Consider the following 21,406-nt stretch of genomic DNA (forward strand, 5'->3'; position numbering starts at 1 on the left):
ATTCAACATATAAGCTCAAATCCTTTAACAATGAGCTAAAACCATACCTTAAAAGCTAGATTGCACGAATCTTAGCTCCAAATTCCAACCAAATCGAGGGAGATCTATCTACATAGGAGAAATCAGATTTCTTAAAATTTAATCGATTAAATTGAAAAATAATCAGTAAAAACATTTAATCTTACCTCGGATTAGCTCTAAACCATTCCAAAAATCCATTTGGGGCTTAGGGTTTTAAGAAGTTAGAGAGAGAAAACAAAATCATCAAAACTAAGTCTTTTTTCTTTCTTTCTTTTTCTTGGAAATGAAAATCCTTACCTTTGGCATATAGAATCCAAGATTTTTTGTTGGAGTTTGAAGGTTTTGAAGCGTGTGAAATTTGAGAGAAAATGGGTGGAAAAACAAGGAATAAAGAGAAAAATGAAGAATTTTCGATTTTGAGGCTTTTAAGCCCATTTTAAGCTGATTAGGCAGCTTAAGATCGACTATGGAGGATCTGTAGTTGATCTTGGACTAGAAAGCTTGTGTTTCACCCTTCTTCCCCTTCATAGGATCGACTATGGAGGGTCTATAGTCGATCTTGGACTAGAATGTTTGCATTTCTTCCTTTTTTCCTTCCTAGTATCAACTATAAAGGGCCTACAGTCAATCCTGGACTAGAATGCATGACTTCCCCTTCTTTTTACTTCACGAGATTGACCCTCTATGTACTAAAATCGACTTCTTATGTCTAAATTGGTAAAAATTGTCTTTTTTGAAGCATAAACTCATTCTAAATGTCTTCCACAACCTCAAACCATTCATATATGACTCAAATTTTTACCCATATACATAAACATAAGATCAAAACTTCAATCTAAGCATCAAACCTTTGAATTCCTCAAATATGTTCATAAAATTGTTGCCTAAGTATCATAAGGAATAATTTCCAAATCTCTAACTCTTCACATACAACAACCAAAAAGTACTTGAAAACAAAGAAAAAGAAAGTTTGAATTAAGATTAAGATTTTTTGGTATTAATATTAACAAAAATTATGAAAATAATTCCCTAGCAATGGTGCCAAAAACTTATTGTTGGATTTACCATGCAAGTGCATGCATCGTTAACAAGTAATATAATAAAAAGTACAGTTCACTCCCATAGAGAATTGCCCAAATCCATTTGATAAGTACTAAAATTAAAATAACTTAATCTTATTCAAACAACCGAATTTTAACACTACTAAAAATTAGATAAACTAAAACTAGAACTGAAAGCAAAAATAACAATCTAACTAATTAATCAACCAACCAAAAGTCTAGAACCACAATATACCCTCAATATTTCATCTAAGTCTCTTCTATTCCTTCTTTACTTACTAGATAAGCCTAAGCTATTAACCTAGAGTTCTAATTTATTTATAAGTCTATTCCGATGTTCTTATAACAATATCTTCCTTAAGCAATTTACTATATTCCTATGAAAATTGAAATCAAGGAAGACTCATTAAACTCAGACTCTAATTATTGCTACAGATGACATGTAAGTGTATTCCTACCCTACATGCAAATCAAATTAATCATTTTATGCAATTGATATTGAACATATGCTATTTCATCTGTGACTTACTCTAAACTTTCTTTTCTAATTCTATTTAGGTTTCCAAATCAATCTAATTGGTGGCCAATCAATCAGACACATTAAGAACAAGATTAAAATAAACAACTCAAACACTATCAATCATTAACAAGAAAGAATATTAAAAATTCAAACTACACATTGGGCTTAATTACGATTCTAGATCAAAAAATTATTTCAACATAATTCCTAAAGACATCATCAAAAAAAGAAATTTAACCATCAAAACTAAACAAGAAAGTATAGAGATAACAAGAAAACAAAGAATTCCAATATTTATCAAGTCTTTGATCTGCAATTTTCCTTGCTTTCCTTGCTTTCTTGTTAACTTCAATGCCTCTTTTTCTTCAAAAAAAACCCTGCTTAATACTTACTTAAATCTTGCTATGGAAGGGTCGTTTACATAGGCTTCAAAACTGAATGAGAATAGAAGTAAAAAACAACTCAAATTCTAGTCTCTATGTTGGGGGCCCGACCATGGAGCTAGGTGGCCTGGCCACGAAGCTTGACTTTTATTTTTTAAATTTCCTTGTTTATGGCCATGGCCATGGGCAGTTGGGGGCCATGTCCACAAACCTCCTGAAGGTTCAAAGCATGATGGTGTAGTCGAGGGGACGCAGCCACTAAGTGGTGAAGCTCGCAGCCACTAAATGTGCACTTTGAATTTTTAGGTTCCACTACAATATTTTGAAGTTTGATGCAATTTTATCCTACTTGGAGGCTGAATTAGGAGACATAGTAAACATAAAACTTTTAAATTTGTCTCTTATGTTTCCAAGGGTCCAAGAATCACATCATTTGGACCTCTATAGTGGAAGATATACTTGAAATACCAGAACGTGTGCAATGAAAGTCTGCACCTAGGATGCACTCTCCTACTTCAATTAAAATCCTTTATCATAACACACCTACAAAAGCACAATTTAATTAATAACGGCCATACTTAGAAAAATCAACAACTAACTTAGCCTAAAATAATCTAAATTCAATTGACCCAACATAATTTACTTATTTTAAAATAAATAGCTAAAACAGCTAAAAATTTAAAATAAAACTCAAGAACATGGCAAATTGTTAACCAAAATTAAAACCAAAAAACTCTATATCATAGAGTTACCAAGTACTAGCCTTAAAGTCTAACTAATAATCAAGTGCAAAATTCTATCCATCATGGACAACCTAGTAATTGACTCAAGAGCACCAATATTGTTCACATAAAGCTCTCTCTCTAAATCTTGCACTACTAGATTATCACTAATGTAAGTCAATGCACCAAGTGCACTATGAAGTCCAAACACATCCTCAATCAGCTTAGGAGTTATGTTGATTAATCTACCCATGATGTAAGTGGTGAAAGCATTATTATAAGTATGAAGTGCATCATTCTCATCCCTATAATTTACATTTGCATTGCTATAGAAAACTCTAACCAACTTTTCAAACACAGGGATGTTCAAACTCAAATATTCATGCCAGCCTAAATTTCTAAAGTTCTCAATATAAAGGACACCAAACTCTCTTAAGATTTTAAGATCAATTACCCGGCCATGGTAGACGGTTCTTGAGGTGAAAAGATTCTTGTAACAATCATAAACAACAGCATTAAAGAAGTTCAGAGAATCTAATCCAAGATTGACACAAAAATGGGTATAAATACCCATCCATCAACCAAGAGTCAACGGAGAGAATGGAGAGGGAAAAAAATAGAGAAAGAAATGCTTTCGATATTCAAAAAACTTTACTTTTAGTGGTAAGGGATTGGTTTTAGAAAAATCTAAGGGTTTCCAATCGATGAAAGGGGAAATAAGAGAGAAAAGGTGTTGCGCCACTAAAGAGAGAAAAGCTTTAGTAAAAATGGAGCTAGGGTTTTATTTTAGGTTTATATAGTGAGAGTACTAAACGACACCGTTCAAATCAAAATAAAAAATAATAATCAATTTGCGCCATAGCTTGGTTGCTTGGTTAGATTGTAGTTTTATGTTGATGCCATAGCTTGATTGGTTGGTTGGACTGTAGTTTGCTTTGATTGAGGTCAATTTTAGTCCAATCTTAGCCTATGGTCTATTCGAAATAGCAAGCTCTAAAAGAGGGTAAACCTAGTTCACATAAAGAAGGTATGGGCTTATTTTCTCTTTTCTTTATCATTATATTTTGGTATTTATTTTTATTTTTATTTTTAGTTTGTTTGTTTCTCTTTATTTATTATTTCATTTTTATGGTAATAATAAAACCAACAAAAATATAAAAAATAAATAATAATAATAAATAAATAAACATTGGAAATATTTAGTAATTTGAAAACTATATCATGATATTCACTTGTGAGCTTAACTTTAAAAAAATTAATAAATATATACAGGATTTATATTTGATACATTAACAGTGTATAGAAGCTATATATTGTCAACTCACCAAATGTTGCCACCTCATTAATGAGATAAAATTAAAAATTTTTTAGTTAAACGTAAATATTAAAAAGTTATTAATAATTAATTAAATAAAAACATAAAAATCACTTTTTCTCTCTCTTCAACTCCCTCATAACTTTTTTTTATTGTTTTTCTTTTTTTATCTCTCTCTAGCTCAATCTTCTGCTCTCTTCTTCTTCCATTAAAATTAAAAATTAAAATATTTCACTTTTCCTCAAAACCTTTCACCTCATTTTCTTATTCTTCCATAGGCATTCGAACTTAAATCTTATTGAATTCTTAAGAGAGTGTGTTGCTTAAACCCTAAGAGAGAGAAAAAGTGAAGAATTTGGTATGGAGATTTTCTTTTTGTTGAGAGAAAGAGAGAGAAAAAGGATTGTTGAACCAAAACGCCTTGTTGCTCAACAAGGAAGTAATTCTTTTGTTAGTTAGCATCGAAACCTAATGGGGTGGGCAATAGGTCAATTTGACCACCAATTGTGATAAAAAAATCTTTCCTTAAGTTGTGACTATGGGGTAGTATTAGTGTTGGAAAAACTTTGGAAAAATTTTAAAAAAATTTTGTCACAACTTGTGTTGGAATTTTAATTTGATATTAAGTTGATGTTAGTTAATTACTTTTACCATTTTTTTTCATTTACCTTTAGTGGTTATCACATTATAACCCTAAATCAACTAAAAGTTAAACTATAATTTATTTATTTTAAAAAATAATTAATTAACACATTATAACTCTAAATCAATTATAAAAATCATTTAAAAAAATCACTAAATTCAACAAGTAAAAATTATCTTGAAATCCCTTTAAGTTGAACAATCACTACAATATTTTTCACCTTTGGTGCAAAAAAAAACTGCAGCTGTTAGTGAAAAATGTGCAGCCTTAGGTTAAGGTTGCACATTTTCTAAGTGCAGCCTTAGCCAATGTATGGAAAAGTATGGCTGCACTTATTTATGAGATTCAACAGCAAAATTAAAGTGCAGTTGTATACTATATGACTGCAATCTTAAATCATATGGTAGCATATAAAATGTGCAGCTAAAAGCTATAAATTAGAAACACATATAACCTTCTAATATGCAATAAGTTTTATGATAGAAACAAAATGCTCACAAACCATAAAGTGCCTCTAAAATCAAATTGCAGCAACTAATGCCTCAAAAGTCAAATGTCTCAAAAACCATTTCCAACTTGGAACATGGACCCTCAAGGTCTTTACAACGTGTACAATATGGGGTAATCTCTCTTTCTCTCTTTTTCTCTCCAATTCCTCTTTGTATATATTTGTTTGTCCCTTCTCCAACCTAATAAAACCATCTGACATTGCAGTTCCCAGCCTTCCTTACCTGTAAAGATTAATTTGCAAGATAATATTAATTTGCAAGTAATTTATAATGTAATATGAGACAAAGCATACTCACTGACCAACTAACAAAATTTATTTGTGCTCTTTGATTTGATTTGATTTGATTTGAAAACAAAGTAAAAAATGGAGAAAAAAAAGAACATAGAAAACTGCTAAAATTATAAAAGATTCATTATTTGTTCTCTTTCATATCTAACTCTCTTCTAGCATGGTACTACGCAAGTTTCAAATGATGCATAGTTTAACATTGCAGATTGGAAAGCAAAAAAGGTGTCTTATGTTTTAACATCTACGATAAGGCCTCCTATGAATCAAATATAGCTTGAATGCATGCTATCTCAATGATTCTAGAGTAACTATACTAGATATCCTATAAATTCAGCTTACACATAGGAGCCCCTAACTCCGAGTTTTAGCATCACATTGCCATTAGTTTTAAACTTCTAGAATTGTTGCTTTTCTAAAATAAAAATTAAAAAAAAAAAACCAAAACTCCATTCATGTATAAATTATGCAACACTTTAAGAATTTTAATTAAATAATAATTCAAAAAGCAGCACAAAATTCTTAATATGTCCAGCCATGAACAATCAATTAATTAACATAAAATGACTTATATGATTCATCAAGAGTATCTATAAAACTTGACCCTATAAACACATGTCATGACATACATGCACTGAGTAGCATGTTATTACGCTAGAAAAGCACCTAAGAATAGACGAAACCCGATATTGTACCTAACGGTACACTTAAATTGATTTAACCTCGAACTAGTTCAAATAGGAATTGTAGGATGAAATTTAATATTTTATAGTCAAGGAATGACTAAAAATGATTGCTCGGAGTTCGAGGGTTCATTAGGGGTAAAATTGAAAATTTTAATGTTCAGGGGCAAAAGTCGTCATTTTGCCACCTAAGATAATAATTTGATCAGGGAGTAAAATTTTTTACCAAGATTAACTATTTGGAGTATAATTTAATGATAGTGAGTAAAAAAGTTTAATTCTGGTGATTTCTAAAATGTAGGGGCAAAATCGTAATTTTGCCACCCGCTGACAAATTTTGAGATTTTGAGAGAATTTAGATCAAATTTGACAAATTGGAGAATGGTATGAGTATAAGGGATGAAAAATATGTCTATGGGCAATTTTTCAATTTTTTGGACAAAAATGTAACTTTTCACTTTTACAGGGACAAAAGTGTAAATTTTAAAAATTACTCCACCGAGACTTTGGATAAGTCTGAGAATTTTATCTAAGCTATGGATATGTGGAACAAATGTATGGTGAAAATTTGAAAACAAATGGATGAAATTTTAAAAATGGACCAATGGGAAAGTGACACGTGACATTTTTTAATGAAATAATATTATTTTAATAAAATAATATTATTTTAATAAAAAATCAGCCCATTTAAACCCCATTTTAAGTGTTGGCCGGCCATAAGGAAGAACAAGAGAGGAAATAGAGAGGAAAGGAAGGAAAAAAGAAAAACCAAAGAGAAACAAGAAAATTCAAAGGGAAATTCACGTTTTTCGCCCGTTTACGCGTTTAACGATAAGATTTTTCGATTTTAACTTGATTTCTACCTTTTCTATGCCTTTATTTCCATTTAGCATGCTTGAAGAGAGAGATCAAAAAGTGATATCAAGGGCTGAACGAAATTCTAAGGGAGAGAAATTGAAATTTTTAGGTTTTGATTTTTAGTTAAATTGATAGTTTTAATTAGTTAAATGTATTTAGAAATTAAATTGGGCAAGGAATCATTAAATTTTCACAATACCCACCCTTGGCTGAATCTGCAATGAGGTACAATGATGATGATCTGAAATTTATTCTAAGAGAAATGAAGAGAAAATGATGAAAAATGATTAAATGTGATAGAAAAATAAAGTAGAAAATTTACCGAGTTAATGTCCCATTTTTGGCCGAATTTTTCAAGGAAGGGAGTGAGCTGATTTTGTTGTTTTTAGAAGGTTATTGACTGATATTTAATTGTTAGAAATGTTGAAGAGAGAATGGGATGATTTAGAGCTAAAATGGAGTGCGTTAGCAATTTATCGGGCAAAGTGTCAAAAATAGATTAATACCTCATTTAAGTCATTTTAGGCTATTGCATTTCATACCATGCATTAGTATAGAATTTAAGTTAATTATATAGTGATTTAGCATCAATGTGATGAATTGTTTAAATTTTTGTAATGTATCTAGGGGGAGAGCCTTTCGAAAAAGGCAAAAAAATCGTACCCAACGAGTAGTGATCGGGACGCTTAAAAAGCTTTTAGTTTATACAAACGGTGAGTAAACTTATTATTATTGTAAATTATCTAGAGTTTATTTTTAAATGCCCTTTATATATTTTATGAAATGAGAACGAGATTAAAACGGGATTTTTGATGTTTTATGAATAAATGTGACAAATAAAAATATATTGTATTGATTATGAAATTGAGTAATTGAAAGCTGCAAATTGACTTGAAAAATATATATTTTTCTAGGAATGGCTTATGAGAAATGAGTATATGTGACTATATTTTGTGAGTGCATTGAAAAATTTATGTAAGTTGTTTTTACTATACAGGCTAGATAAATAAATAAAAACCACGTTATATTGTCGAAATTTTATTAAAATTGGTGGGTTAGTCACTGCAGTGACGGGTTTCCGTGGACTGCCTATTAGAGGAGCACGGTAAACCCAGTTATATAGTTACTCCGGTTGTAGAGGCGAGGAGGCTAACTCCCGAGGTAGTATTAGAGCTCACTTCACGTCGAACCCCCACGTGAATGTGTAACTCGACCAACGCCAAGAAACGACTTGTTTTAAAAATAAAAATGTGTTTCACGTGTAAATATTTTGACACCCTTGACGAACTCGGTTAGATGCCTCGGTCAAGGTATCCCCAAATATTAGTTTTGACTTGAGTCTTGTTTTAATAAAAGACATAAGCCTTAACAACTGTTTTGGTAAATTATAAATATTTTATGGTTTAAAAAATAAATTGAAAACATTATGAAATAGGTTGAAATTTGTTGTTTAAACTTACCTCTATTTTACTCGCCTTTAGATATTTATGATAATGTCTGTTTATTCATTGAGATTTTATAATCTCACCACCCTTCTTTCCACGCATTTCAAGTTCAGTATAGACTATAGATAGCTGATCTCATCGAGAACTACCATTGAATCTACATTTTTCAAATCGCAGGTTCACAGTTCTCTTTACTTTTATTTATTCGGGAGCCCTCTTGTTATTATAAATTAAATTAAATATTTTGACTTTCTGTATTTCAATATGTATAAATTTATTTAGCTTTTACGTTATAAAAATTATTCACGTATAACTCTATAAATATTGTTTTAAAAGAAAATAAAATATTTCCCTTAATATTTCTTTTATTTTCTTATTAATTCAAATAACCGTAATTTCGTTTTAAATAAAAATTTTAAACTTTTAAACTCATTTTGAATATGAATTATGTGTTTTGTATTTGCATATTACGTTTTAACCAGTTTCAAAATTTTTGAAAAAAAAATAACCAAAATACCCATGTGTGACAAAAAAAAATTTTTGATTGTTTTTTATCTAAAATAGTGTATATTCTCTAAAAACTCGATATTTAACAACGATTGCTCACAGAAAAAGAAAGAAACTGATATATAAGCCTTGCGGGGTTCCGATTGACATTTTGGATAATGAGTGTCAATCGGGACGTCGCGACGATTATCATGAGCCTGAGGAAAGTTCCGGGTCGTGACAGTAGCATTTGGAATCAATTCTTCCAAGCATCTTGTTAGGCTCATTTGTTCAAAGTTGTGCTTTTATTCTTCAAAGAGAAGTTGAGGAGCATTGACTTCCACCATTTAAAAAAAAATAAAAATGCAATCATAAATCATATGACAAATTAGTACCTCAAAATTGTAAAAACTCTTAAAGTGATTGCAAGTAACTAACCTTACAAATCTGATTTACAGATATATTATCAAATATTTGGTGTTTGATTATTTGTTCCATTTCTTGGCAACTAATCAATGATGATTGATTAAGCTGTAAATCGTTATAATTAAGTAACTAAACTTGAGAATTGAAAGAAAATAAAAAATAGTTGCAATAGAAAATAAAAGCTTCCCTTTTGATGTCCACTCTTCAATGACTCCAAGGCCTTGTGAATGTCCTCCTAAAATCACAATCTTTTATCACATGGTGAAAAGGCATCCATTTGAATTGTCCCTTTTGACTGCAAAATCAATCAATTTCAAGATCTTTGATAAGTATTTAGATATTCCACCACAGTAATCTTAATTGTCCACAACAAACAATCATGGGATCAGGACGTTCAAGATAGTGGAACTTTTTCCATAAAGTGGTAAATGAATTGGCACTATTTATATCATTCGACATCAATATCCCAGCATTCAGTAAATCACCATATTTTCAAATTCAAGTCATATGTATCAAATAATTCAACAAGAAAACTTCTAAGACTCCTCAAGAATAGCATATTTAGTGTTTGTGCCTTAAAAATTACAGAGAGAAGACCAGATGAAATAAGAAAAATTTGAGTGTAATACTCTAATACTGACTAGAGAAGAAGACATATCATGCTATTACATAGTTGCAACAATGCCTACTTATATTCAGCAAGCATATAAAAAAGGTTGCAGTCACAACAATACTCAAAATGAAGACAAATTGACAAATTAACCTATGGCCACTAATGTAAGTTCTCCTAAATAGATAAAAACAAGTTCTTTTGCGATGAAGTACAAAGAGGAACTGTAACTGCCGTCTCCAAAGCAAGAAAGCAAAAACAAAACCAAAAAAAAAACCCTCTAATTATCTCTCTAAAATCTAAATTAATAGCAATAAGGCATATCTTTTTTTGTTTGAAAGATGAGTTTTTATTATAGATAAGCTGTAATGCCATGGGGAGTCTCAAACGTGGAGACTCCTGTTAGCATAAAGCTATCTTGAGAAGAGCTTGTTCTGTACAATTACAAAAGTAGCAGCTACTCAAGGAGCACTTGGCGGCATCTCAACATGTATAATCTCAAAAAACAAGCAGAGTTCTAAAAAAAACCCCTAAACAAAAGTCTAATACAAGTAAAACTCAACCAGAGTGAAGAAAGGAGAGTAGCCTGTGTGGCCCAGATTGACAAACTCCCTAATCGAACAAATGAATCATTCCAGTCAAAACCCCCGCGAGTCTTCAAAGGTAGGCAAACAGGGTTAATGCCAAGAAGCCTCCAAGAGCAATCATCCCTTCATTGTTATAAGGCATATCTATTGTTATAAGTTGGACAAAACTCATTCACGAACCAATCTGGGTTTCAACAGAAAAAGAAATAATCCATCGTAACTCATGGACTGAAAACACATACTTATTCCTTAAGGCAAGGTTTTACATGACAAATTCATGCCTTTGAAAGACAGTTATCGTAACACTTGATTGACACATGACTCAGTAAACATGCAATATAACAGACAATACATGGCACTTATATCTACAATATAACATACTAGAAAAAGGCAGAGGAAGAGAGAGAGAGAGAGTAATACACGAGGGCAATCATATCTGCAAGGCCATCAATAAAATTGTAAAGAACACCAATGTCATACGTTATGTTTTGAGTTGCTGGGTTGAGCTTTTTAAGTTTCCTTTCATATAGTTCACGTATAACTGCACACGGCAAATAATATATACTGTTAAAATTGTCAAATCTTTTAAATGATGGAAGGGAAGAAGAGAAGGGATTCCATCTAGTGCATCATATTAAAACCACACTAATTCATTTCCTCTTAATGCAACTCAGAAACATAAACAATTTTGGACATACATTCTTGAGAAAAAAAGACATATGCACAATCAAATCTAAAGATCATTCTCAACTCCACAAGCCAACTTCCAAAAGGTATAGTCCATTGCCTGCAATAGAAACTATTTTCAAGAAAACTAATGCAATAGGAACTCTATAAAATGTATGAAATGTATATGTATCCTATCATAAAGCTCAATTTTAATTGCTTTGTTTTCCACCTCCAAACCCCTATTCATAGCTTGACTGATAAAATCATAATATGAGCAACAACAAAAACAAAGATAATATAAGCAACAATAAACAAAAAGCATACTGTCCATAGCTTGACTGATAGAATCATAATCCACAAACGTTCTAGGTGCTCTATTTTGCGAAGTTTGCATCAAAACAATGGTGTGCCTGTTTGCCTAAATCATCACACAAAACAAAAAATGAGATTAAAAAACACACAACTAACCATATCAATCCAATAAAAAAAATATTATGATTGAAATAGGTTCAGTGTCATTAACATGCCAGCAAGAATCAAATCAATGAACAATCAAGTCCTACAAAAGAAATCTTAAATCGTGTAATAATAATTAAAAAAAAAACAGAGATTTGAGAATCGAGTGCCCTGTTTTTGTACCAAAAGGGGTAACATTTGACGAAACCCTAGTTTCTTGGGGGAAAGAAGATGAGATTAAAAAGGTGAGATTTTTACGAGCAAAATTAGCTTAATTGGGAAAAGCAATGAATGAAGGAAGTAGAAAAGAAAAGAAAGAGGTTTTAGAGAGGAGAAGTGCGGCGAAGGAAAGGGAAAGACTTTGGAAGAAAAGAAAGAGGTGCAGAGAGATAGAGGGGAGACAGATGAAAAGAAAAAAATGTTTTATTCATTAATTTTCAAAAATTTTATTTTTAATGACAAGGAAGAAAAATTCGAAAACTAAAAAAAAAAAAAAAAAGGGGTGAGTAAAGGAAAAGAGAAAGAAAGAAAGATATATTTTTCATTCTTTGTGTTTAGTATGAAAAGTGAAAAATAGAAAGAACCAAATAATTGATATTTTTTTTAATTTAGAGAGAAAGAGAGATTATAAGATGTAAGAGTTAATTTTTATCTTTTCTCAGTCAAGACCGTAAATTTTATTGAAAAAGATGGAAGAATTTACCATGATAAAAAGTTCCCTAAAAAAAAGAGGCAAAAGGAGCGAAAGATCTTTGTTTATTGTCGTCTCAAAAGTCCAGAAAGCCATACTCCAATTGAACAAAATCATGACAGAACAAGGTCAAACTAAGAAGAATTCAAACATGTATTCTTATTCTTTCTTCAAAGGATTACATAAATGGCATATGAACTACAAGGTTACATTTCCGAGAAATAATCTTATTGAAAGTATTTCAAATAATTTTTTTCCATTCACTTGTTAAAAATATAGAGCACAACACGACATAGGTTATCCTACTTCTAGGTTCCGGAACAACGAGGCATGCCAGAGGCAGGCGGCGGAAGGATGCTTGTGTCAACGGTGGTTCCATTCTTCACAATGAAAACAGTGTCCATACCCCAGCTACTATGCCTTTCGAAATGACAGTGCATAAACCATACCCCTGCAAAAATATATACGTCATTCGTATCAATAACTCACTCTCTGACTTGCAAAAGGAGGAGGAAGAGTTCTCTTTCCTTAATTTAATTCAGAACTTACCGGGATTAGTTGCAAAAAATCTGACGGCAACCCATCCTCTAAGAGGAACATGGACAGTGTTAATTAGTGGTGGATCAACCAAGTTGTAAGAGCTAGGATCGGTGACATTATTGAAATTTCCCGAGCCAGTCCCGACCCAATAGAAACTGAAACCGTGCAAATGGATTGGATGACTTCCGGCAGGACCAGTACTGGTTGTTTGGAGAACAATCTCAACTGCTTCACCGTAATTTAGCACAATGGCCTTTGTCCCTAGATCAGCATTCGGATTCAAACCAGTCAAGTCTCCAGTGAAGTTATAGAACTCGGGTGGCTGAAGGGGAAAGTCTTCGGTGAAAACACCACTGATACTCCTGTCATAAGAAAAATGATAATTATTAGCTTTAGTAATGAAATAGAAAAGATAGAAAGGCCACAATGGCAATAGCTCCAAACAACAAATTGTAATAATTAAATGTAATACAAATGCTATCCATATACCTGTTGTAGTATGCTTGGAGAATGTCAATTTGTGGAAAATCAAAACTAACGTTGTTCAAACTTGCAGCTAATCGAGTCGGCAGAATAGGACAATTATCGCAAGGTAAATTATTTGAGGCAATTGCAATGTAGACACGCCTATCGATATCCATCGGTACTTTCATTGGCGGATTTTGGGTGACGTTTGAATTTTTAATTCGTCTGGTGAAGTTAGCTGCAGCATCTAAATCAGTCATTGCGGGCAGCGTTACTAAGGAAGCATTCAATCCACCAACACTGTTTGTATATTGAAAAACACCCCTCGTGATATTATTGCGAGGTGGAGCACCGCTATCAGAGAAAGGCCTAGTAGCCATGTAATACTGGCCCATGTTTTGGTTTGCAATGACCAAAACATCCATGGTTTGCCCCGGGCTTATCATTATATAGTCGTTTGTAAACATTTGAACGTAGGAAGCATCTTGTGCAACGACCGTGAGGCTGTGGTTTGCGATGGCAAAGAATTTCTGTTCATTCATTGCAGCATTGATTATGCGGAGAAGGTATGTCTTCTGGTAATCAACTTGCATACGGAATAAAGTTTCTGCAGCAGGTCATGTGAATTGTGACTACGAGAAGGTCAATTTAGAAACAAAAATAACAGCAAGAAAGTTCAAATTAAGGAGTAACTTTTCCTGATTTGAGCGCTGGAAGAACTTCTATTAATGATTGGCATACGTACCATTGGCACATGCGTATGTGTCTCCTAAATGCCCATTGATAGCGTAAGCATCTGCTGATGCTACAGCCGTACCGTTTGAAGTTGCTTCATCAATAAGTTCCTTGTAGTCTCTATTATACCATGATTCTGTCAATAGAGTAAAGAAACAAAATTAATATTCTCATATAATCTAAATAAGACAAACGATGAGAAATGTTCTTATTCGTATCATTTCATGACCATCCATTTAGTCAATTATGAAAAAAATAAATTTGAAAAGATATAAATCCATACGAAGAATGATTGTTTGATCTGCATCAGGCGTAGGAAATGGATAAGTTTCATTCTCAGCAGGTAAAATGACAAAGGCACCATGGACGGAGCCACGAGTCCAATCACTGTGGGCATGCCACCACAAGGTTCCTATTTCATCAGACAGTATAACTTCATAAGTGAAGTTTGTTCCTGGTTGAATCGGGCACTGCGTTACGAATTCGGGGCCATCTGACCATGGATTTCTTGGTTGTTTCACACCGTGCCTATCAAAGTAATTTTCAATGAATCAATATTTAATGAAAGCAAGAAGTGAGAGAGAGAGAGAGAGAGAGAGAGAGAGAGAGAGAGCGATTGGTAATTACCAATGAATGGTAAGGCCATAGTTCCCTTGATTGTGGACATTAACATACACAATGTCCTGTCTGTGAACCCGAATCTCCGGCCCAGGATAACTGTCATTTACGACCAACATCGACTTGGTGGTGTTACACAGGCTTGTAAAGTTCGTCTCTCGTACCTGCAACCAAAGACGCAAGCTAGATTAAATCTCAATCTTTCAATCACTGCTAATCTTCACTCTCAGGAGCTTTGCCATGATTCTTGGAGTCATATACTACTATTATTAGAAAAACCTGATGCATAATCAGTTGGAGTAAACAAGCACTTACAAAGAACTCATAGTAGTGGACGTCTGCCCTGCAAAGGAGCAGGGTACTTAGAAACAAAACCCCTAGCAACGATAAGACTAAATCTTGCTTCAATAAACCCATTACTGTTCTCTCAAACTTTTCTTTTTTCTCTCTAAGTATGTGTTCGTCAGGTCACCTCCTGTTGTCTTCTGTGATCTCTGGGATTAGAAATTTTTGACAATTTATAGAAGAAAACGTGTGCTCCTAAGTTTCTTCTTGGAAGTCTACGTTATTGACTGGGTAAAAAAAAATTCCAAAGTAAGTACCTAACCTCAAACATGGCATTCAGTCAATAAATATCAGCCACATGTTTCCAGGCACCAGGCATCCATCGGATTATACATAAAAATATTTAAAAGTCTGCCCATGTTAATATTTTTTCTGAAGTTTTCTTTATCTTAATTGTGCTTGAGGAAAAACGCTTGTCTTGAGGTTAATAAATAGGTTTCGGTGTCTCAAGTCAGGTTGCTCGTTGTGGTTCTGTTTTTTTTTTTTTTTTTTTTTTTGGGATCAAGCATTTATTTAAAATTTGATCAGGTGTCTTAAGCATTTTTTTTTTCACAGAAAGGTCAATAATTTTGAATACATGATTTTTTTTCTTATATGTTTACTGAAAATATTAGATTTTCTCAATAGTAAAATTTGAACTTATATTATTTAATTTGAATTTTCTTTTATATAAAAACAGGCTTAGCATATTTGGTCTTGACAATAATCTGATTAAGTGGGCTAGATTTTAATATTACATATAAACTTAAAAATATAGGCCTCAATATGAAAATTTTAAATCTTGTAATAAATAGAATTAAATATTCACTATATAAAGGAAAGGTTATAATATCTCATTTCCTTTTCACAATGACATTAAAGTCTCACGAGAGTTACTTAAAAAAATGATGAAGAAGATTCTAATGCATGGAATCCCAACAATGATGTGATTAGTATTGTTTATGTTAACAAATCATGTATCAAAAGTCAAGTATATTTTTATATTTTAAATTTTTATTATAATAAATCATGAATTAGTATGAATTTATTATATATAAAATCTAACAAAAATTCTCCAAAAAGAAAAGTTATAACTGATATCTTTTACCAATTCAATCAATTTTGAATTCAATGTTACCAACTAATTAACTAAAGCTTGTATTATCTGCCCGGGAACCAAATTAAGGTTGGTTTGCTCAGACAGAAGCTTCCTGAAGCAACTGAAAAACAAACATCAGAAACAGTATTCAAGGAAAAGTACAGGCGGAAAGTTTATCATTATCCCTTTGAATGTCACTACTTTAATCAGCCTGCCATGCACGACTATATTTGTCAACTTTTTCCCAGGTTAGTTAGAGAAAAAACATGTGATTGACATGCAGGGGCGGAGGGTAAGCCAATAATGGGGGAGCCGTGGCCCCTCCATAATTTTTAAAAATATTTGGTTTTTATATATATTTTATCAATAACCCCTAAAATGTTTGAAAATTTTTATTTATTATATATTATTAATGACCCACTTAAAATAAATTTTTTATTTAATAATTACTATAAATAAAAAATCATACAATCTCACAAACCTACTTAACTTTACCCTAATTTAAGTTTCTCTGTACCTCTTTCTCTTTTTCTTTTCTCTTTTGTGTTTTTTTATTTTTGTTTCTCTTTTCTTGTAATTCACTGTTAAAACACACCTTATTCTTTAAAAGAGATTTATGAGCTTGTGAGTTTGGATAAAGAAAAACAGAGATCACCCACCATCATTGTGTAAAATTAAGAAGATGTAAAGTTTTCTTTTACCTTCTTCTTTCTATTTATATTATTTAACTATTATATAAAATCTTGTATTTTATATTTAATTATTTATATTTTATTCATTATAGTTTTATATTTTATTTTTTAAGTTTAAATATAAATAAATAAGAATATTGAATGTTGACTATATTTTTTTTTTTCAAGTTTGATTAAAATATGAGTAAGTTGAAAACAATTGACAAATTTTTTTTAAAAAAAGAGGTAGATCGCTCAAATGATTCTCCTACACTTGAGCCACCAAACCTTAATACCTCATTATCAAAGTTTTGAAAATATTAAGACACTTTTTGAATTGTGTCAGAGATTAGCAGAAATAGAAAACTCAAAGAATTATCATTTGTGGAAGATTATGTGACTATGGACAGTGCACTGATTTTGGATGGCAATGTCAAATTGAATTGAGAAGGAGACTGTTTGGAAGGAGTGTGAACAATTGACTCGTTTATGGAGTTGTTTAAGGGCGCACAAGTTGCGTAATGGTTTTTATGATGGAGATATATGGAAAGCTACTCCTAGTGGTATGTATTCCGCTAATTCTTTTTGTCATCTGGTTCATAATTCTTATTCTCATTGTGATGAATATGGAAGAAGATATGGCTAGCATATGCTTCGTATGGAGTAGGAATTTTTGAAAAATATTTGAATTTTTTTTTTTTTGAAGCTGTGGATAGAAAGTGATTCTCACAATGCGATAACATGGTTAAATAATCCATTAAAAGTCCCTTGGCATTTCAGGCAGCATATGGTACAAATTGGTTGGCTACAAAACTTTAACCATCGAATGGAAGGTAACTCATGCAAAAAGAGATGCCAACTATGAGGCAGATGTGTTAGCCAAACAGGGTGAATCTTGTGATAGGGATTTATTTCAATTCGAGGGATTAAAGGATTAACAAGCCGGTTGGATAGATGTATATTCAGAGTCCAAGTATTTAAGGCTAATTAATTTTTGAGTATTTGAATTTATCTTAGTTTCTGCTAATGCGTTGGACAAGGACTCTAACTTTGGGTGTGGAAATCTTTATCACGGCAGAAGCTAGAATTCAAATTCGAAATTGCTAGGCTTTGAAACAGACAGGCAAGCAATTTAAGGAGATTGGCTGCACGTAACGAAGCAGATTTGGATTTATATATAGACCGCATATTCAGTTTTTGTTGTTGGATTTGGACATTGGATTGGATTTAAGTGTGTAATAACGTAGCGTCGTTTTTATACAACCTGATATTCATATAGCATATTTATATGTTAAAATAAATAATGATGTGGTAAGTTGATAAGTGGCATGATAATGTGGTATTTTTCATTTTTCATATTAACGTTAAATGGATATAAAATGATAAGTGATATTTTGATTATATCAATTAATCAATTATTAATCATAAAAATTTATTTGATTCAAAATAAAAGTATAAGAATTCAATTGAACTTAATAAAAAAAATAAGAACTTATTTCAATTTTTTTAAATAGTTTAGAGATTTCTTAAAACATTATATCCAAATTTATACAATTACCAGTAATTATATTAATTAATAACTTTCTTTAAGCAATTGTAAATGGGCATGTGAGAATTTATTTGTATCACTTGTATAGTTAAAAGACCTAGTATATAAAACAATTTTCTTTTAGATTTATGGATTATTAACTTATATACTGAACTTGACATTTTTTTAACTCGACAATCATGTTTATAAGACTGTCACATATTTGTTTAAAAATTATATTACTTTATTATTGTATTTAATTATAACTTACAGAGTCATGATATCATCCGTTTGTGGAGTTTAAAATTTTCATAGTAAATGTATAAGAAAATTTCCTTTGACTTACATCGATTTTTAAAAAGTAAAAAACAAGTAGCAAAAACTGTCAGCCGACTGAAAAAAAAAATCATTACTTTATCCGTTTGTGGTTATCCATTCATTGCTTCTCATGTCATGTCTAGACTTTTGACTTTTATCTTTTTGTGTCATAAATTCGACCATTTATAGAATGAAAGAAAGAAAGCGCGTACGCTCTTATGGTTCTTCTTGGGAGGTATTAAGGTGTTGACTTAGAAAAAGAATATTTCCAAATACACACATACCTGACGTCAAACATGGCACCTAGGCAATAAATTAATAAATAATTTGCTATTAACTAGCCACATGTCGCTGTTTCTCACTAAGTTTCATTGGGCAATCAGACCTTCATTATTTCGGACAAGTTGGATTCCTTGTTATTAAATTTCAGACAGCAGACCACACCTTCTGTCGGATTATACACCTAAAATAATGTCAATATCAGCCTACGCTAAAATGTTTTCTTTATCTTAATTATAGTATTGGGAAAACGTTTGTCTTAAGATTAACAAATTAAGTGCCTCAATCTCATCAGACCAAGGTTTCTTCATTGCCGCCATTCTTCAATACTATTTTAAGTCATTGTCAAGTGAGAGAGATAAGATCGTTCATAAGTCTTCCATGTATGAACACATTGACGGCGAAAATTAAAATTTCATTTTATAAATACAAATTAAATATTCAAAATTGTTAGTTAACTCAACAAGAAAAAAAAATATGTATAGTTCAAACAAAGTCAATAATTTTCAATACATGAATTTTTTTTATTAATTTAATGAAAATTATCAAGAAAAAATTTTAAAATATTAGCATAATACTTGAAAAACTCTTTAAATTATTTACGAAATTTCAAATAAATTCTTATTCTTCTATTGCATCAATTCAAGCTCTTGTATTTTTATTTATAATTAATCAAAATATTATTTGTCATTTTATAATTACATGACGTTGATATAACGCTAATATGGAGGGTGAAAATAAAAATGTAAGGGTTTAATCAAATGTTATAAGAGAATTAAGATTTATTTGGATTTTTTTAACTAATTAAGAGACTTTTTTAGATATTATGTCTAAAATATCTTATAAGTGATTGATTTTCTATAAAAATCATTCAACCAATTTTGAATTGAATATAAGAGATTTGATGATTTTACCAACTAAAGCTTGTATTAGATGCATGGGAAGGGTTGGTTCGTTCAGAAAGAAATATATAGAAAGACTATAAGCCCACCGTTTCGACTGTATTAAGATTAATTGTTTGTCGTTGAACAAATGATTGACATACATTCATAAAAGGCTTTGGTCTTAATTTCTTAATGCGCCTGAAATTGCTCCAAGGAAAAACGGATTCAACTTTCCTTTATAATTAAATTGCAACTTTATTGAATAAGAAATCAGTTAGTTACGGCACAATACATTTGAACCGGTCCAAGTTTGAAATTATTAGCTACCCATCAAAGTCTGAAATAGTGGATGGTTTTTGACTTTCATTTCATGAGCATTCCTTCCCCTTCTCCGTTAATAAAATGATGAATCTAGTATTTCACATGAAAGGTGATTAATATATATATATATCACGTTTTATATATATAATAAAAAAATAAAAAATTAAAGGGTGATGACTACCGACCTTCACTCCATTGGTGCTGATAATTGAAAAGAAATATAGACCAATCCTAAGTTGATCACTTGGCTAAACTAGTAAAATCCTTAGATACAATGGCATTCAGGCTTACCTCAAATGGTGCAAGGAATGAAGAAGAACACTCTTACTTCTCTTTTTTGGGGAACAAAAAGTTATAAAATGTCTCAAATTGAAGATGAATTAATGTCATAGAATTGGATTAATGTCAAAGGAAGGACAAGAAGATTACGACCAAAGATTAAACCAGTTTAACTCAAGTAAATTATGTACAATAATTCTAATCATTCTTTGTAAATTATGCCGTGACAATCTCCTCAATTGCAGCTTTAATTAACTCCTTGATTAGGAGAGAAGAAAAAAAGAACCCACCCTTCTTTTTTTGGGCAATTTCATTATTACTCTTTGATAATGTATTCATGACCAACTATATCTTCTGTATCGAGTTGGATGTGAACATCATGATATTAAGACTTTCCCAGAAGCTTCCTCAAACGTTGACACTTGACAATCAAGTTTTTGGAAGGAATTACGCCAGAAAAGAAAATGGCAGAAAACGGTCACGTGAAGGAGGAGAACAGCAAACCATTTCTGACTCTGGAGATTTTGCAGATAAGGCATCCAGACACTTGACAAAGACTGGCATTGCTGGCTCCTTATCCTTATCTCTCTTACAATATAGACAGTTAAGAGTTATATTTGCTTAATAACTTGACACGTTAGAATTTGACCCAACCAAAAATAAAATCACCATGCGTAACAATGTGTACTCAAGTTGTGTCCAAATTGATAAACTTGGAATCACCCACGAAATCCAGAAAGAGGCTGCTAGAGTCTCTCTCGTGTCTGTTTCCCTGGTCGTTGCTTGTATTGTAAGAAAACTGTAATCATCCTAATCTATATCCGTCGACGTTTTGTTACCTTCCATCTGAGAAAAGAAAAGTCTTTCTCAACCTAACCTGTCGTACCTTCATAATCAGACTTCATTTTCGGGGACCAATTAGGTAAGACAAATATATTATAATTGACTATTTCATCGTGTTTGACTATGACTT

General features: G+C 31.6%; 2 protein-coding genes across 4 annotated transcripts; both read right to left on the minus strand.

Moving 5' to 3' along the window:
• Positions 1-5,109: 5,109 nt before the first annotated feature.
• Positions 5,110-12,170, minus strand: LOC18507118 (enhancer of rudimentary homolog). 3 transcript variants are annotated; one of them, XM_088808770.1, is made up of 5 exons: positions 11,865-12,170; positions 11,550-11,643; positions 10,977-11,097; positions 9,372-9,654; positions 5,110-5,396 (listed from the first exon to the last, which is right to left on the minus strand). In XM_088808770.1, the coding sequence occupies exons 1-4, from the start codon at positions 11,877-11,879 to the stop codon at positions 9,564-9,566; spliced, it is 321 nt and encodes a 106-aa protein (XP_088664896.1). In that variant the 5' UTR covers positions 11,880-12,170; the 3' UTR covers positions 5,110-5,396; positions 9,372-9,563. The 3 variants fall into 3 exon arrangements, 2 of the variants coding, with proteins under 2 accessions (XP_088664896.1, XP_088664897.1); XM_088808771.1 differs by lacking the exon at positions 5,110-5,396 and adding an exon at positions 9,023-9,270; XR_016027783.1 differs by having other exon boundaries at positions 11,037-12,170.
• A 337-nt stretch (positions 12,171-12,507) lies between these two features.
• Positions 12,508-15,230, minus strand: LOC18507119 (putative laccase-9). Its single transcript, XM_018126083.2, has 7 exons — positions 15,046-15,230; positions 14,740-14,894; positions 14,396-14,640; positions 14,123-14,248; positions 13,402-13,984; positions 12,922-13,274; positions 12,508-12,823 (listed from the first exon to the last, which is right to left on the minus strand). The coding sequence occupies exons 1-7, from the start codon at positions 15,145-15,147 to the stop codon at positions 12,681-12,683; spliced, it is 1,707 nt and encodes a 568-aa protein (XP_017981572.2). The 5' UTR covers positions 15,148-15,230; the 3' UTR covers positions 12,508-12,680.
• Positions 15,231-21,406: the final 6,176 nt, after the last annotated feature.

The sequence above is a fragment of the Theobroma cacao genome, chromosome 8 (assembly GCF_053813885.1).
Source record: "Theobroma cacao isolate CCN51 chromosome 8, ASM5381388v1, whole genome shotgun sequence".
Taxonomy (NCBI): domain Eukaryota; kingdom Viridiplantae; phylum Streptophyta; class Magnoliopsida; order Malvales; family Malvaceae; genus Theobroma; species Theobroma cacao.

Bases quoted from the DNA above. Each gene is read 5' to 3' on its own strand.
- LOC18507118 (XM_088808770.1), bottom strand. The intron at 11,098-11,549 runs GTATGCTTTTTG...TGCCGTGTGCAG, and splicing joins TATCAGTCAAGCTATGGACA to TTATACGTGAACTATATGAA. The intron at 9,655-10,976 runs GTATTACTCTCT...TTGATTTTGCAG, and splicing joins GCAGATATGATTGCCCTCGT to TCAAAAGGGACAATTCAAAT.
- LOC18507119 (XM_018126083.2), bottom strand. From the start codon at position 15,147: ATGGGTTTATTGAAGCAAGATTTAGTCTTATCGTTGCTAGGGGTTTTG. The intron at 14,641-14,739 runs GTAATTACCAAT...TTACTTTGATAG, and splicing joins TATGGCCTTACCATTCATTG to GCACGGTGTGAAACAACCAA. The intron at 12,824-12,921 runs GTAAGTTCTGAA...ATATTTTTGCAG, and splicing joins ATTTTTTGCAACTAATCCCG to GGGTATGGTTTATGCACTGT.